This window comes from Oncorhynchus masou, chromosome 3 (genome assembly GCF_036934945.1).
Source record: "Oncorhynchus masou masou isolate Uvic2021 chromosome 3, UVic_Omas_1.1, whole genome shotgun sequence".
In the NCBI taxonomy this organism is placed as follows: domain Eukaryota; kingdom Metazoa; phylum Chordata; class Actinopteri; order Salmoniformes; family Salmonidae; genus Oncorhynchus; species Oncorhynchus masou.
Window position 1 is genome coordinate 18,747,552 of NC_088214.1, and position 19,459 is coordinate 18,767,010.

At 41.6% G+C, this 19,459-nt stretch overlaps 1 protein-coding gene across 3 annotated transcripts; it reads left to right on the forward strand.

Annotated features, from left to right (window-relative positions):
* The first annotated feature begins 1,371 nt into the window (after positions 1-1,371).
* Positions 1,372-14,896, forward strand: LOC135512088 (phospholipid phosphatase 3-like). Of its 3 annotated transcripts, XM_064933744.1 has the most exons (7): positions 1,372-1,837; positions 2,498-2,560; positions 8,494-8,651; positions 12,078-12,358; positions 12,582-12,639; positions 12,844-13,020; positions 13,196-14,896. In XM_064933744.1, the coding sequence occupies exons 1-7, from the start codon at positions 1,696-1,698 to the stop codon at positions 13,322-13,324; spliced, it is 1,008 nt and encodes a 335-aa protein (XP_064789816.1). In that variant the 5' UTR covers positions 1,372-1,695; the 3' UTR covers positions 13,325-14,896. The 3 variants fall into 3 exon arrangements, with proteins under 3 accessions (XP_064789816.1, XP_064789832.1, XP_064789824.1); XM_064933760.1 differs by lacking the exons at positions 2,498-2,560; positions 8,494-8,651 and adding an exon at positions 7,950-8,104; XM_064933752.1 differs by lacking the exon at positions 2,498-2,560.
* The last annotated feature ends 4,563 nt before the right edge of the window (positions 14,897-19,459 follow it).

Sequence of the window (19,459 nt, forward strand, 5' to 3'; positions counted from 1 at the left end):
CAGTGTGGGAAAGAGTCCAAAAAAGCTACTGCAGTTTGTCTTACCACTGACTGCTGGACATCAAGAATAACCACTTCTTACATGTCAGTTACATGTCACTTCATTGAAGATTGTACGATGTCTAGCTGACTGCTTTGAGTTCAGCGACAGACACACCTCAGATAACTTGGCAGAGGAACTGTTGAGTGGCCAGAGAATGGCAAGTAGATGGAAAAGGGGTCTGTTGTGTTAGCAACAATGCAGCTAACATAACCAAAGCCAGGAAAATATTTAAATTAACCCATCATCCATGTCTTGCCCACACAATCAACCTGATTGTAAGAGATGTTCTGAAGGAGATGAAGCCCACTGTGGACAAAGTGAAATCAGCTGTGGAATACTTCCACAGGAGCACAGTAGGTGCTGAAAACCTAGTCTACACAACGCCAGATGCGGATGCCTGAGCTGAGGCCTAAACAAGACTGCACTACAATGTGGAATTCAACATTTTATATGTTGAAGCGGTTTCTTGAGTCAAAGGATGCCATCATCTCTACCCTGGCCATTGTCAATGCACCTGTTGATGCTCTGACCCAAGAGGAATGGGAGGTGGTGGAGGAGGAGTCCTGGAACCCTTTGAGCAGGTTACTGTGGAGATCAGTGGAGAGAAGTACAGTAAGCAGTTATTACTACATCATTATTTAATCCAGTATTATATATGTATATGAGCAGTAGATGAGAATGCAGTGTCAGTAGACAAAACATGAACCTGAACTAATAAGTTACTGTCTTTTCAGCTATGTGACAGCCTCAAAAATGATACTCTTGTATAAGGGTCTGCAGCGAATCACAGCCAGCCGCCAGAGAGAAGAAAATGTAACTACAGGACATGTGACAGAGTTGATGGAAACGCTAGGTTCATCAATGGACAGAAAGTTTCATGTTGGGATGCTGCAGTTTTGCACATTGTTATTTATTTTTCTTTGATGTGGTGCAATATTCTATTATTGTGGTGTTCAGATTGTTTTCATTTTGAATTGTTACATTTATATGTACTTCGTTTATATACATTAAAAAGTTATACTTTAAATGCAAATGTTTAATAGCATTTTTTTTCCCCATAACAAGCCAATGCATTTTTAAATACATTGTGGTTAAGGTAGAGTATGATTTTATTTAATTAGAATTGTTTTGACACCATTCATAGTCAAACCTTGGCAAACTGTTTGACTTGAAAAAATAGAAAACATGTTTTTTTTAAAGATCCGATTGGGAGTCAAAAGAGACGGCTCTTTTTGGTGAGCTGAGCCGAATGAGCCGGCTCACTGAAAAGAGCCGGAATGCCCATCACTACTGGTTGTAGGGGGAGGTCCGTGGGTCTTGTAGGAGGCGGTCACCGGAGGTGGGAGCGCAACTAAACCCTCCGTGGTCCTCAAGGATTATTAGAAGCTGGCTCAACAACGAAAGAACACAGAACGAGCAGAATAAACGAGAAAGAAATAAACCCTTGCAGTTAACTTGAAGGTCAACATTACTATCAGAAAAACCGACACATCTTTTTTGAATTTATCAGCACAATATATGGAAAACTATTTAAAATCATCTCTCAGTTGATGGTAACTCAATAACTAACTAGGAGAAGTTAACGGGACTGCAGGCTGCAACTTTGCCACGCTTTCTTTCTTTAATTTGGAAAACCATTCAAGGGGCCTATAAATGCAACGCTGTTTAATTTATGAGAAGACAATGGCACCAGAGACAAGGAATGGAGGAAGCTCTTCCCGGAATAACAACAACTGTAAAGACAACAGCAGGAGAAAGTTGCTCGTCGGTATGGATCTCGTCTGCTTGTTTTTAGGTGAGATTTTCTGCCTTTTCTTGTCTATAGATGTTTAATGATTTTCGGATGTGAAGTGAGTCAACATGTTTTTTATTTGCATAACATTTGGTTATGCGAATTATCATATGTTGTATTGTTTTCATTAATGATGTTATTCATGTTAATAAGCAGCATAGTGTTCTGGGACAATGTTAGTTTGTCATCATAGTTGAGCTAGAGTGTTAATCCCATAATTATGTCATGTCCAGAAACTGTCAGTCTAATAATAATAATTAATCCAAGCAATCTCTGAGCAACATCATTCTTCATCCAAGATACAGATATATATATATATTTTTATATAAAACAGCAAAAATAGTTTTGAAACGTTTTTCTCCCCTTTAGAAAGGCAATGATTTATCATGACAATATTTGTTATTTGAATGCCATTGCCCACAATGCAAATGGGAAAGGTTCATTGATAAATTGCTACAAGAGGGTTGTATTTTTACTTGTTGCACTCATTTGGCCTGTTTTGATATTTTACATAATGTCTCACATGCCACAAGCCAGGAATTCTATTGAAGGGACATCTGGTGTGTGTGTGTGTGACAAGGTCAGCCATATGTTCAGCTAATGTTCTGGGTGCTATATATTTCCCTCTCTCTCTCTCTCTCCCTCTCTCTCTTTCTGAGCTAGGAGTGAATGATTCCTTACCAGGCTCAAAAACACTAAGGTGGGGAAGTGCCAAACAGCTCAAAGGTGAATGAATCAGTCATTCCAAGAAAGACCCTAATAAGTCTTCTGATCCAAGCCCTAGGAGTCTTTGATCTGCCGGTGACAGTACAAGGTGTTGTGAAATGCATTTCAGAGACCACTCATTTTTACCCCTTGACAGTTTGAAAGTATTATTCCTTTGATGGGTTGAAATGTATAATACATGGAGGTTGAATGTATTACTCTGTGGTGAAGATGTAGTATTCAACTTCTACAGGGTTACTGACTGAGTTGACTGTGTCCCATGAGACATCTATGGCCACTTCTTACCCCACAACTGTTCAGTAGAAATAGTCTATGATAAGGTTATCTCAGGTCAGTAGAGGTTCTCCTGTCAACAAACTTCTCTGTCTCTCTATTACCCTGCAAATGCAGAAATGCAGTGCCTTGTTACATTACAGCCTTATTCTAAATTGGATTAAATAAAATAAAATCCTTAGCAATCTACACACAATTCCCCATAAAGACAAAGCGAAAACAGGTTTTTAGAAATGTTTGCAAAATCAAAAATAGAGTCCACCTGTGGTAAATTCAATTGATTGGACATGATTTAAGTTCCCACCGTTGACAGTGCATGTCAAAGCAAAAATCAAGCCATAAAGTCAAAGGAATTGTTCATACAGCTCCGAGACAGGATTGTGTCGAGACACAGATTTGGGGAAGGGGACCAACACATGTCTGCACCATTGAAGGTCCCCAAGAGCACAGTAGCCTCCATCATTCTTAAATGGAAGATGTTTGGAACCACCAAGACTCTTCCTAGAGCTGGCCGCCCAGCCAAACTAAGCAATCAGGGGAGAAGGGCCTTGGTCAGGGAGGTGACCAAGAACCCGATGGTCACTGACAGAGCTCTAGAGTTCCTCTGTGGATATGGGAGAACATTCCAGAAAAACAACCATCTCTGCAGCAATCCACCAATCAGGCCTTTACGGTAGAGTGGAAGGATGGAAGCCATTTCTCAGTATAAGGCACAAGACAGCCCGCTTGGAGTTTGCCAAAAGGCACCTAAAGACTCTCAGACCATGAGAAACAAGATTATCTGGTCTGATGAAACTAAGATTGAACTCTTTGGTCTAAACGCCAAGCGTCACGTTTGGAGAAAACTTGGCACCATCCCTACGGTGAAGCATGGTGATGGAAGCATCATGCTGTGAGGATGTTTCTCAGTGGCAGGGACTGGGAGACTAGTCAGGATTGGGGCAAAGATGAACGGAGCAAAGTATAGAGAGATCCTTAATGAAAACCTGTTCCAGAGCGCTCAGGACCTCCGACTGGGGTGAAGGTTCACTTTCCAGCAGGACAACGACCCTAAGCACACAGCCAAGACAACGCAGAAGTGACTTCGGGACAAGTCTCAATGTCATTGAGTGGCCCAGCCAGGGCCCGGACTCAAACCCAATCTAACATCTCTGGAGAGACCTGAAAATAGCTGTGCAGCAACGCTCCCCATCCAACCTGACAAAGCTTGAGTAGATCTGCAGTGAAGAATGGGAGAAACTCTCCAATTACAGGTGTGCCAAGCTTGTAGCGTCATACCCAAGAAGACTCAAGGCTATAATCACTGCCAAAGGTGTTTTAACAAAGTACTGAGTAAAGGGTCTGAAATACTTTTGAATATGTCATATTTTATTTTATACATTTTCAATCATTTCTAAAAACCTGTTTTTGCTTTGTCATTATGGGATATTGTGTGTAGATTGATAAGGGGAAAAAGCGATTTAATCTATTTTAGAATTAGGCTGTAACATAACAAAATGTGGAAAAAGTCAAGTGGTCTGAACACTTACCGAATGCACTGAATGTGTTTTTATTTTTGAAGAATATAACTTGTAAATGCCTCATTAGCTTAGTTCAACTGTCACACTCCGTGAGAACCGAAAATATACAGATGTTTTTCTCCAATGTTTGTAAACAAAGTAAATGTAAATAAACACTGTATAGTCTCAAAACATGATTAAAACTATAATTTTGAAATCATGGATAGTCAGTCCTTGCATCAATAGCACTGGCTATGAATTTGAGAGTGGTTACATTTCTCCAGCCCCATCCCCCAGCTTTTTACCAAAACAGTAGCTGGGAGGGCCTTTGTTATTGTTTCAGCTGCTGATTGCCACATTAAGCATTCATCACAAATATTTTTGGCAACCACAATTCAACACAAATGTGATCTTTTCTCCCCCGTTCCTCTCTCCCAGCAGTCTGTGGAATTATGAGAGTATAAGAACAGGGTTTGCCCGCCGCACCACGACCAGACAGACAGGGAGTAGTTCTGTGGGGGTACTGCCTGCCATGCACACAATGGTACAAGTAAAAACAAGGGCATCTGTATCATACATGTAGTATACACTAAGTATGTCAGTGGGACGAGCATTGGCAGCAAGTGGAAAATGTGTCTGTTTATTTTAGCTTTAGCAACTGGTGTTATGGTAAATGCCCCCAAAATATGGTGGAATTTAATACATTCAATGCAAGCCTCTATTTGCCTGTTCCAAACATTGATTGTAGTTTCCATAGTGGAATTGACGCCACAAACTGTAATTTTAAAAAGTCCTATGGGCGTACTTAAGAATTCTTATAACCCAATAAGCTCAAGGTAAATGTTTCTCGCTTCCAATTTTCCATGAGAGAAAATAAAGCAAAGTTTGAGTACTAACTCATCACTTTGAGGAAGTTGTGTGGTTATACCTTACTGAGGCTTTAAAGTAATCCGCTACGATGATAGAAAAGCCAAATAATAAATAGACCACCATTTTGATTTTGGTAAAAGAAGATTCTACCTGCTCACTCATGCTAGCTAATGCATTAGACATGCGCCTCTCGGCTGGTGTTGTTCTTGGCAACCAGCGGGGCACTAGTTTTCCCTCACTTGTGTGAAGCGAGTAAAACGGGAAATCCCAAGATGTCTTGCAGAATGCTGATGCTGCACTGTCTGGTGGCATGGGATGTCAGGTTTGGGGGCCTCGGGGCAAGACAACACAGCTGAATCATGGGAAAAACAGACTTTGTAACATCTCAATTTCCTTTTATTTAACTTGCTCTCATTTTTACTTGCCAGCCTACTCTGTGAGTCTTGGATCTGATCATGTGTTTAAAGGTGGTCAGTGAGATCAAGACACCAGGATTAACGCCTTGCACATTCATAGCTGTGACCAGGGCCCTCTTTTTTTCTTTCCACTGCCCTACATCCAGTGGCGTAATGTACTTTAAAGTATTTTTACTTAAGTATTTTTGGGGGGGTACTCATACATATACTATTTATTTTTTGACAACTATTACATTTACTACTACATTCCTAAAGAAAATAATTTACTTTTTAGTCCATACATTTTCCTTGACACCCAAAAGTAGTCCTTAGCAGGACAGAAAATGGTCCAATTCACCCACTTATCAACAGAACAACCCTGGTCATCCCTGCTGCCTCTGATCTGGCGCACTCACTCAGCACAAATGCTTCATTTGTAAATGATGTCTCAGTGTTGGAGTGTTCTCCTGGCAATATGTACATTTTTAAAAACAAGAAAATTGTGCTGTCTGGTTTGCTTAATATAAGGATTTTATTTATTATTCATACATTTACTTTTACTTTTGATACTTAAGTATATTTTAGCAATTACATTTACTTTGATACTTAAGTATATTTAAAACCAAATACTTTAGACTTTTACTCAAGTAGTATTTGACTGGATGACTTTCACTTTTACTTGAGTCATTTTCTATTATGGAATCTTAACTTTGACTCAAGTATGACAGTTGGGTACTTTTTTCACCACTGACTACATCATCAGCAAGCAGCGGTCCCAAGCTGCCAAGCCAAGCACTGTGCTGTGAGAGGAATGCCTGCTGATTCCCTCCCATCACAAGGGCTATGAAAAAGGCCCAACGGATTAGACAGTCAAGATCGGATGGTACTTAAAGTAGGTTTTCTCTCTGCTACAGCTCTAACACCTCTGAAAACACCTACAGTAGCTTAAAATGGTCTTTTGGTTTATTGCTGCTCCTGTCAGGGTATTTGTTGGAATAGTAATAGTAAAAACAGTAACAGTAATAATGTGAATCATGTTGATTCTTGGATGTGAGGGAGGGAGGCCAGTGGAGGAGTGGTTAGGGTCTGGGGTTCCCATCAGGCAGAGAGACTGGTCTGTAACATGAGCTGTTTCCAGCTGGGACTTCAAAGCTCAGGCAGCTTGGAGCAGGGCAAGTGGAGACAAGCATACTGAGGTGTGTGTTGACATTTGGGTTGGAAGACATCAACCCCCTGCCTCAGCTCTGCAGCACCCAGGCCAGCACCCCCAGTTTGACCTTCCCTCCCAACCTGGCCTCAGCCTATACCCAGAGAGAGAGCCAATGTTTGTTTTTCTTTGTATTCATACATTTCAGAATTATTCAAGAGGTTCACTTCAAAGCGTCAAACATCAGTAAAGGTCCACTTTGATGTGATCGAGAGAGAGTATGTTTTCTGTCAGGGGGTTGGACTCTCCTGGGTACCACTTTTCCCCTTTAGTCCTCTTGGCCTACATTTTATTTTCTCATCCAATATGTTTGTTATTTGTTTGTTGTAAAATAAATGTATAAGATCTTTTACCTCTAAAAGTGGCCAAAGACACTAATTAGATTTGACAAAAACACCCTTCAGGCACCTTTAAGCCTCATCCTTGAAAGGCTGTTTTCTGGTAGAGGAAGGAAGAGGTTGAAGGCTGATAGCGCCCACATTTTGTTCCACTTTAGTTATCTGTGATGGATACCATCCAACCCTTTTAGTACTAGCTGCCTCTGTTTGATGTTGGTTATTCATTGTATGATGGGTGCTACAGATTCTGACAATGACAGATCTTTCCCTTTCTTGGCTGCCATGTCAGTAAATGTCATTTTTTTATGACATTTTCCAGGAGTTGCTGTTATTAAGTTAATATTGTCAATGGCCGGGTCATTTCAGTACACAGAGAACAACAGGATGTTCATGTGTTATCTGGTGGTAGAACGAGAAGCTCTATCACTTAAACGGATATTTGGTAGATTATTTGCTGTAGCCGACATGTCCCCTTGATATTTTCCTCAAATTGAACATGGTACAGGTCCAATTCTGATCACCGTATCATTTTATATTACACAAATGTACAACGTTATCAGCTGAGGTTTGTGTGAAGAAAACGTTGATCAATGTTATGATGACAACTGCATCGCAACAGTTCCCTTCCAGAGCCCATGCAGGTGTATTTGTCCGCCTCTGGTAAGTGTGTGGGTGTGTCTTTCTGTGTTTGCTGTGTGAGTGTTGTGGGTTAACTGCAGAAATACAGGCTGTGTGTGTGTGGTGTGTTTGTATGCCAGTTAGAATGCATGGGCTGACCCCAGCTCTCGTGTGTCTGTCTGTGTGCAGTGATACTCTTTGCTGCCTTTCTGCACAAGTTTCCCATCGTGCCCCACCGGAGGGGCTTGTTCTGCAATGCCAGCAGCATCAGTCTGTCCTATAAGAGCAGCACGGTGCCCACCACTGCCCTGGTAGCTGTCGGGTTCACTGTGCCCGTCACCTCCGTAAGTCTTTAGTATGGCGCAGCAGCAGGAGGGACAGGGAACACATACAGGGGACTCACTCCAACTTCACCCAGGCACTAAATAGCTATCTAAACGTGTCCGTACACTCTTATAGCTTCCTAACATTTACTAGTTGGGGATCACCTTTCTAGTCATGCCAGTTGGCTATAGCAGAAACAGACCAAGGTCAGTAGGGGATTCCATTGGGCCAAAATACATTTAGAGTGAGAAGTGAGACCCCCATATTCCCTGTCTGTCCATCGCTGTGCCATCTACCTGTGGACACTCCTCTAGGAACCCCTTATTGACCCTCTCGTTCTCTGTCTCTCTCTTCCTCTCCTTCTTTTCTCTCTCCCTCTCTCTGCCTCACCGCTGCTGTGTGTACATAGCCGGCCTGCCTTTCCTGATCATAGAGACTAGTGCTGTACAGCCCTACCGCCGAGGCTTTTACTGCAACGATGAGTCCATCAAGTATGCAGCCAAACACGGAGACACCATAAGCGACGCTGTGCTTTCTGCTGCTGGCATTCTCATCACCATCCTTTCTGTAAGTCACTCTAACTCGCTAATTAGCCCCAGTCCCAGTTCAGTTTGTTCTGTGTTGGCCAACTCTTATGTATAAGAGTTTGCATTGGAGTTGTCAAGACAGCACAAACAGATCTGGGATTCAGGCAACTCACTAATGTATGTTCACCCGACTTTTCACCTCATTGTCTCAGCAGTGTACACCGTCACCTACTCACTGTACTGTGTGTCTACCGGGCCACCCACTGTGTGTCCCAGTCACTGTACTATGCGTCAACTAAATGTTACCACAGATCGAGTCACTTTTGAACTATCATGTCTAGTGGATGTTTTTCAAGGATCAAGTTGGTTTGTTTTTTGACCACCATGCCAATACACTTCATTCAAAGTTTTCTTTCTCTGAGTGCCTACATGCTCACTGACAGATTGCGGAATTAGTATCTTATGGTGCATTTCCATACAGGATTTACCTCAGTGTTTTACCCAAAAGGCTCAGACATTTCTGGTTCATCTACGTGGACCGGTATCCGTGTCTAAATGGGCCACTGGTACTTTCAAGCTTTCATTTACATAACAATGGCGAACTGTGAACTTTAACATCTTCTCACAAAGCAACGGTTTTGATTATGCACAGGTTGTTGATTCTGCCCTTCGCTGCCAGACCTAGCTACAGAAACAATTTCCCTAGTATATCATAAGGGTGTATACACTAGTGTAACACTCGTGTTACAGTCGAAAAACAGCATTATTGACTATGGTTTTCCAGACCTGTCAGGCCTTTTAGTGTTGTGAGTAGCACTAGATAAGAGCAAATCAGAATCGACATTCGCCATTTGGTTTTGCTGTTAGTGTTATCTTGATTGGTGTTATTAAGATGGTTCCAGTGTTGAACGTGTTATAAAAGAGTTTAGAGGGTTGACGTGTTAAATGGATCCGGCTTTTGCTGTTTACTATAAGATGACTGAAGATCTGTTGCTGGTGTAGGGCTCCCTCTCACTGAAGAGAGGTCTAACCTCAGGGTTGCATTCTTTGGAGTGCAACGTTCAAGAACTTTCAGATAGTAATAGATTATCTAGAACAGACATGCTTCTCTGTCCTCTAGAATAGGGTCAGATGATCATGTATGCTGCTCTATTCAAGACATTTCTATCCTCAACCTTCTGTAAGGTTGCATTCCACTGAACAGACCCAGTCAGGGGTTGAGGCGATTGGATTGGTTTGCATGGTGAGAAGGATCTCCCTGGGCCTGTGTAATTATGGTTGACGCAATGGTTGTTCGGTCAAACGCTGTAATTCACGGGCCTGGAAATGTGGTGGATGGCACAGGAGAAGAGCTGTAGGCTCATTTTCTTCTTCTGAACGTGACGTTAAATTCCATGTTCCCCAGAGGCCCAGAGCCTTTTGGCCTTAGACTTTGTTGAACTCTTGGAAAACTCTTAGCATGAGGTCATTTAATGCTTCGTTGCCCCTCGGATAAAGCGGAGAGCGAAGCTGCCTGTCTTAAATTAAAGGCATAGAGGCTGTGTCCCTTGAAATTGGCATGGCGTAAAAACATCTCTGGAAAGAAAAACAACTCTGGGAGTGTACGAGTCTACTTTTTATCATTTGTGAGACGACTAGACATTTATGAGACAAGCCACGAGACAACCTCTTCCCCCCTTTGAATATCTCTGAGGTTACAACTGTAACAGTTACATAAAGTTACTACAAAGCCGTTTCATTCACATAGTTGATCTTCTCTCAGTTGTCACACAATGAGAACCAGATGTATTCCTTTCTCTCCCATGAAGCAGCTGAGTTGGATCAGCCAGGCTCTGAAGGGCTCCAAGGTGGAGAGAAAGAAAGAAGAAAGAAAAAAGAAAAACATACATGTTATCAGCTTGTAAAATCTCCCTATAGGACTTTTTCCCCAAGGAATGTGATTTTTTTTTAAAAGAGAGACGTTTTTTCGCCTAGACAAGAATTTTGCGATGAAACCGAGATACTAACAAGAAAACACCCAGACATCCACTAGTGAAATCAGAGCCCTGCGAAAACAAGTCAGTTGGTGAGGTGGAAGACTAACTAGCCCCTGATGTGAGCCTGCTCTGGCCAAATCTGGACACCATGTCGCCTAGCTCAGCGTTTCTCCTGATTAAAACCAGAAGTGCTGCCCCTGCCCTCCCTCTCCCTCCCTACTTCCCTTTCTCATTCCCTTCTCAATTCCTCTACCTTTTCCCTCCTTTTCTCCCTCCCTCCCTCTCCCTCTCTCTCCCTACTTCCCTTTCTCATTCCCTTCTAAATTCCTCTACCTTTTCCCTCCTTTTCTCCTTCCCTCTCTCTCCCTCTCTTTTCTTCTCTCCCCACTCAAGCCTTCTCGCCCCTCCCTCTTTATCTCCCTCGCTCTCTCCCTCTCTCTCTCCCCCGCTCTTCTTCCCTCACTGTTCTCTCCCTCTCTCCCTTCCTCTCTAATCTTCTCTACCCCTCTGTCCGTCCCTCCTGTCTCACTCTCTTTCTCCCTCCCTCTCTCTCACGCCTCTCCTCACTCCCTCCCTCTCTAATTCTCCATCTCTCTCTCCTTCTATCCCACTCACTCCCTCTCTCTCATTTGTTAGTGGCCAGGAGGTGGATTAGACTGGTGTGGGGAAGGGAAAGGCATTTGAACTTGAACAGCTTTAATGAATTATTGGAGTCCAGTCCACGTCCTCTAGTCCAGTCTACGTTTGTTTATTTACCCTCTGAAAACCTCTGCATGTGCTGTCCACAACTCACATACTTACTCACCCTCACATACTGTAGCTATACTGAAAGTTATGCATTTAGTTTTTGATGTTAATGGTACAGACCAAGGGTTTGATCTGTAGTGTTTTTATGGATGTTTTCCTCAAGAACAAACAGAAACATTTGCATGTCTTAGATGTAAAGCTTTTTGTCCTCACACAAGGCAAGTTCACAGTATTGATGTCACTGTTCATATCGCATTCTGATTACTTCTAATATTGTCCCTCTCTACTCTCTGATCTGTCTCACCTGCTTTACCCTCTGTGATTTACTGAATTCCAAGAGTGTATTGGATGTCTGATACTCTATCACATGGTATATTTAGGAAATGAATACGCGGTTCAGTTTTGTTGACATAGGAAAAGTGTCTTCATAACTACTATGGAACAGAGAACATACAGTAACTGTATGCTATACTAGCAGTCATTTGACTGCCCCAGGTCTACAGCAGCCATCTTTGTAGATGACCTGACTGATGAACCATATATACATGCAGAGTTATGTGTATTTCTGTATCCTCTCCTTGATCCCTCCTGTCAGATCATCACTGGTGAGAGATAAAGTAATGTAATCTACAAAGATGGCCGCCGTAGACTCCGGGTCCATTAACTACCATTTCACTGCCACAGCGGCCATCTTGTACTGTTGATTACATGACCATATCCTCTCCTTGTTCCTTCCCCATCAGATCATCATTGGGGAGAGCTATAGGATTCACTACCTGAACGAGGGCTCCAAGTCCTTCGTAGGGAACCCCTACATCTCCGCCCTCTACAAGCAGGTGGGCGTGTTCATCTTTGGCTGCGCAGTCAGCCAATCGTTCACGGACATCGCCAAGGTGTCGGTGGGCCGCATGCGTCCCCACTTCCTGGATGTGTGCAAGCCTGATTGGTCCACCATTAACTGTTCCCTGGGCTACATCACAGACTACCAGTGTCATGGGCCCGAGAGCAAAGTCCAGGAGGCCAGGTACATTACTCTGACATGACTCCATTGTGATTGTGAAACATCTATGTAGTGCTTATGAAGACTTTATGAATGCTCTATAAAGAAATGTACAAGTTATGCTTAGTTTAAAGTGATACTGGTTATATTTCATGCAAAGTTAATGCTTAGTGCAATACCCAGGAGAAAGGCATACCTGGAGAGTAACAACAACACTGTATTAACATGTTTATTCTCTCCCTTTCAGGAAGTCATTCTTCTCTGGTCATGCATCCTTTTCCATGTACACCATGCTGTATCTGGTGGTGAGTTACTGTTATGTGTCTTAGCCAAATACACACACACACACACACACACACACACACACACACACACACACACACACACACACACACACACACACACACACACACACACACACACACACACACACACACACACACACACACACATACACCTCTACTTGTCCCCCTGTGTTGATTAATTTCCCCTCTGTCCGGTCCTCCCAGTTCTACCTGCAGTCCAGGTTCACCTGGCGTGGAGCCCGTCTCCTGCGCCCCCTGACCCAGTTCACCCTCATCATGATGTCTTTCTACACCGGCCTGTCCCGCGTCTCCGACCACAAGCACCACCCCACAGACGTCCTGGCTGGCTTCGCACAGGGAGCCTTGGTGTCTTACTGCATAGTAAGTACTATAACTATGACTTACTACATAGGATGATATAGTACTGAATATACAAATTACTATATACATAATGCAGTTATGCAGTCTGTATCAATAACATGTCTGACCTGTTTTTACTATATATTTGATTATTGACAATATTCCAAAATAAATCTTGTTTTTTCCTATCCTCCAGGTGTTTTTTGTATCTGACCTGTTCAAGCCCAGAGGCAGGAGTTCAGCTCTACCAGTGACCCCAGTAAAGAACCCAACCAACCCAATGACAGACATCAGAGAGAGGAGCAACCACCTCACCATGGCATAGGACAGACCACTAGAGTACAGCTACCTACCGCTGTAGGTTTTAAAGATCACTTACTTCATCTACTGGTCTGTACTGGATACATTCAACAACCAGCCAAAGAAACAAGACTGAAAACTGACATGTCTGTAAGGCACAGAGAAATAATAAACTGGAAAACATTTGAAAAAAGAGGAGAGTTGTGTACACACAGACACACACACACACACACACACACACACACACACACACACACACACACACACACACACACACACACACACACACACACACACACACACACACACACACACACACACACACACACACACACACACACACACGTGCCTTTTGAACAGCCAGCAACGCCCATGTTGCTCACCATCTCATCTGAAATGTGAATGTGGAAGAACGTGGGGAGCACGGCTCTCAATTCCTATCCGGAGAACTCTGTTTCTCTATCGTGCTTTCATTAGTGAAGGTCTCCATGGAACCTGCTGCTCTACAGATTGACTTGGTCTGGTAACTTCAGGCAACATGGATTCAGGCTCATAATTCTGCCTATGACAGAAATGCATGAACAAATTCTTTGATTACAGGAAGGATGTTTATTTTACGAATAATCTTTGTTATATAGTCGAGCTATAGCACTATATCCAATCTCGATATTTGATTTGATTGTCACCACTTGAATGAACTGAAGTGAAGCTTTTTTTGTAAAGCTTTGTATTAAAATCAGCTTTTAGGTCTCCTGACATGTAGTTTGTATAGAAGTGTAGTTATAGGTAATGGAGGTGTAATAGTGTGTACAGTAGATAGACAGGTGGGTCTCTTTCTGCTGGTTGGGACGAGCCTCCACTGAGCCCTGTAATTAAATAACTGTGTGTGTGCCAGATGGCTACTCACAAGTGTTAGGACAGAGTGACTGTGAGTGTGTGTGTGTGCACTGCCATGAGTGTGTGTGTGTGTATGTGTGTGTCTGTCATGTGCCAGTATATGAATGTCATGTCCATATTTGAGTGAGTTGGTGTGTCTTGTCATAAATGCTTCAGGTTGAAGATCGGGACCATGAGGCTGCTTCAACAGACGTTTATATTAAAAACAGGAAAACTGTGGAATTATACTTTCTTATAGCTTTGTGATACATTTTGTAATGATTCACATATACTGTGCCAACTGCACCAACAACAAAAATAACCCCATCTCTGTGACAACGCTGAATATCCTGTCCTTTCATGTAATTTCAACCACACAGCAATATCTGTTTTATTTTTTTAGATAATTTATGTATCAGAGAATTGTACAATATCGTTTATCTACTTTTTCATTAAATATCCACTATGTTTTTTGATGTGTCGATGCCTGTGTAATTGTGCTGCTTCAACAAGCAATGATTGCCAGAAGTAATTTAGTGAAATTACAACTTTTGTGAGTATTCAAACTTTGTAAAATAGCTTTTTATTAAGACAGCTTCAATACATGTATATTAAAATAACCTTTTAATATTTTTGTATTGTCCTTTTTGTATTTTCTTCAATAAAAATACAAGCCATATGTGTGTATCAAATATGTGCAGTGTAATAAAAAAAAACATTGTTATGTTAAGAGTGTTTGTGCAATTTTTTCATGTCTTTCTTCACTTTGACTGCGACAAAGGCATAAAAAACTTACAGGGGAGTTGATAGTGAAGCGGAGCAGCTCTCTCCAACTGCGTGCGAGGGTGAGATCTGGGCGTAGGTTCCAGAGTCTATGGTAGAGTTCCGTTCTGTGCTTCACATCCTGAAAGGGAAATAGTGTGCATTCCAGCTTTTAACCCATGTCCCCAGTGGTACACTGCAATAATATAGACCATGCTGTTGAGTATGTCACAGTGGTACACTGTAATAATATAGACCATGCTGTTGAGTATGTTACAGTGGTACACTGCAATAATATAGACCATGCTGTTGAGTATGTCACAGTGGTACACTGTAATAATATAGACCATGCTGTTGAGTATGTTACAGTGGTACACTGCAATAATATAGACCATGATGGTGAGTATGCCACAGTGGTCAACTGTAATAATATAGACCATGCTGTTGAGTATGTTACAGTGATACACTCTAATAATATAGACCATGATGGTGAGTATGCCACAGTGGTCAACTGTAATAATATAGACCATGCTGTTGAGTATGTTACAGTGATACACTCTAATAATATAGACCATGATGGTGAGTATACCACAGTGATACACTGTAATAATATAGACCATGCTGTTGAGTATGTTACAGTGATACACTCTAATAATATAGACCATGATGGTGAGTATACCACAGTGATACACTCTAATAATATAGACCATGCTGTTGAGTATGCCACAGTGGTACACTGCAATAATATAGACCATGATGGTGAACATGCCACAGTGGTCAACTGTAATAATATAGACCATGCTGTTGAGTATGCCACAGTGGTACACTGCAATAATATAGACCATGATGGTGAACATGCCACAGTGGTCAACTGTAATAATATAGACCATGCTGTTGAGTATGTTACAGTGATACACTATAATAATATAGACCATGCTGTTGAGTATGTTACAGTGATACACTATAATAATATAGACCATGATGGTGAGTATGCCACAGTGGTCAACTGTAATAATATAGACCATGCTGTTGAGTATGTTACAGTGGTACACAGCAATAATATAGACCATGATGGTGAACATGCCACAGTGGTCAACTGTAATAATATAGACCATGCTGTTGAGTATGTTACAGTGATACACTCTAATAATGTAGACCATGATGGTGAGTATGCCACAGTGGTCAACTGTAATAATATAGACCATGCTGTTGAGTATGTTACAGTGATACACTCTAATAATATAGACCATGATGGTGAGTATGTCACAGTGGTCAACTGTAATAATATAGACCATGCTGTTGAGTATGTCACAGTGGTCAACTGTAATAATATAGACCATGCTGTTGAGTATGTCACAGTGGTACACTGTAATAATATAGACCATGATGGTGAGTATGCCACAGTGGTCAACTGTAATAATATAGACCATGCTGTTGAGTATGTTACAGTGATACACTCTAATAATATAGACCATGATGGGGAGTATACCACAGTGATACACTGTAATAATATAGACCATGATGTTGAGTATGTCACAGTGGTCAACTGTAATAATATAGACCATGCTGTTGAGTATGTCACAGTGGTACACTGCAATAATATAGACCATGCTGTTGAGTATGCCACAGTGATACACTGTAATAATATAGACCATGATGGTGAGTATGTTACAGTGATACACAGTAATAATATAGACCATGATGGTGAGTATGTTACAGTGATACACTGTAATAATATAGACCATGATGGTGAGTATGTTACAGTGATACACAGTAATAATATAGACCATGATGGTGAGTTTGTCACATTGATACACTGTAATAATATAGACAATGATTGTGAGTATGCCACAGTGATACACTGTAATAATATAGACCATGATGGTGAGTTTGTCACATTTATACACTGTAATAATATATACAATGATTGTGAGTATGTTACAGTAATACACTGTAATAATATAGACCATGATGGTGAGTTTGTCACATTGATACACTGTAATAATATAGACAATGATTGTGAGTATGGTACAGTGATACACTGTAATAATATAGACCATGATGGTGAGTTTGTCACATTGATACACTTTAATAATATAGACAATGATTGTGAGTATGTCACATTGGAAAATGTGTACATTCCCATAAGAGAATGTGAATCTTGGAAGACGAGAGCTGAAAGAGATCCTAAAAGCGTGCAATAATAGTATTGTTACAACTTCAATCCCTATTGTCGTTCCATAGGCTACTATTCAATCTCTGAAGAATCCATTCTCAAATGTATGAGCAACATAACTATACTGTAGATCTGGCAGTGCCAGCAAGGAGCTTATATGTGATGGCTATAACCTGGAATGCTTGCTTACATACCTTAAGGGAACATTTTGACACTTGCCATATGGTTAGTGAGACCGACCACATTGCAAATGTACGGTCCTTACTAGACGTCCGAAAACGTTTGTAAAATTCGCAGACAGCATCGGGCCGTGCGGCAGGCCCGGATCTTCCGGGAAGTCATCAAACGAACTCTCTCGGACATTCGGTTTTCGTTTAATAAAATAATCAAATTTTGGTCATTTTTCCGCTGTCCCGGTAAATCCCACAAGAGGGCATAAGCAATCATATTGCAAATGTACAAAACATCACGAATCACGACGTGGCCTTATCTCCTAAACGGAAAATATTTCAAAGCCGAAACTTGGTGAGCATAGGATTGTTATAATGGGCAGTTCGCCCCGAAAAAGATGGCGTCTAGGCCTCAACGGTTTTTGAGTTATGGCCATGTCTGGGATTAAAGGTCCAAAATGAAGATAGAGCAATAATTCTTCCGCTTCACGTCAAAGTCAAGGAACCTCCGGTGTCAATAAAAAAAACAGCCTTTTCGTCATTTAAGAGAAATCGTACAATGTCAAACTGGTGATGTTCAAAAATAGTTTAAAAAAAACAGTTACAGATCCAGTTGCAGCGTGTTCATACAAATCTTTTTAAAGTGTGCTTCGGAGCTCTGCGAGATTTCTGTGATTTTCTAAAATAAAACACTCACTAAACCCTCCGTAAATAAGTCAGTTCTTAACATAAAGACTTAAAACTCAAAATTCTATAATTGCCTACACCAAGGAGGATATGTGTTCACTTTCAGCTTTCTGTGTAAACCGGAAGTGCCTTAAAATGGTGTCATAGGTGCTGTTTCCAAGGGTTAAAAAGGTCAGATCTTTTCAAAACTTCATATGTGTGATTAGGCAACCCCCATGAACTGTAAGTCAGTCATTTCTCCCACCAGATATCAAAGAAAAGCTCTCTCACACACACACACACACACACACACAGCAAGGATGGAGTGACAAAGTGCGGTGCTTAAAGACACACAGAGCCTGCAATGGCATTTCCATATTCTCTAGGCCATGCAGAGTTCAACGAGATGCCCTGCTTGACCGTAGCTCGCTCTGAGTGCAGCGACCGTGAAAAAAAGTAGGCCCAAAATGAAGCCTGGCCCTAAATGTAATTTGCTTTTGGGTGACAGTGAAAGAACCATTAGGGTGAGAAGCACAATTCGACCTCAGGTACGATCCTGAGGTCCTCCCGATCTGTGCAAAACTAACATTGACCGTGTGGAATTAACCCTTAACAGTAAAACAGGGTTTTTTGATCTCACAGATTACAATGACATCTCTCCCCATAGGAATACATTGCCTGCTCCTCTCAAGTCAACCTGAAGCCTATGTGGGTTATGAATGCCTTATGAAACTGTCTTCAATGACAGTCCATCAGGACACTATGAGGTCTACCTGTGTCGATTCTAAGCTTCCTGAAGCAACCGGAAGTGGTTAAAATCACCCGAAACGTGTTTTTCCATACCAAACCAGCAGTTTGTGATAAATAGTGCATTCATCCCCTGTGTAAATCGGTCAGTTCTTAACGTAAACACTTAAAACTCTGGATTCTGTAAAGGCATACCCTAATGAGGATATGTGTTCACTTATAGCTTCCTGTGCCAACCGGAAGTGCCATAATTGGTGTCACAGGGGCTGTTTCGAAGGGTTAAAAAAGTCAGATCTTTCCAAAACTTCATATGTGTGATTAGGCAACCCCCATGAACTGTAAATCAGTCATTTCTCCCATAAAATTTAAAAGAAAAACTAAATCACACACACACACAGCTTGGAAGGAGGGACACATTGGGGTGCGTAGAGACAGACAGTGCCTGCGTTAGTTAACTATTAAAGAACCGTCAGACCTAGAGTTCTGAAACTTTAGAAACCTGTTCTAGACCTCAGGTCGATAGTGCATGGTGAGTTACGTGGCTCTAGAAGGTTCTCGGGCCGAGAAACAGCCTCATACATTTGCAATAACTTCAATTCATTTTTGCATCATGAAAATCACAACATTTAGAAATGTCCCAGAGTCGCAAGACTAGGTGCATTGCGACCATCTCGGCCCATATAGATGGACCCCAACGTTTCTGTCCAATAGCTCATTCAAGGACCCCGTAGCAAGTCATGGGGAAAAAAAGTGGATTTTCAGC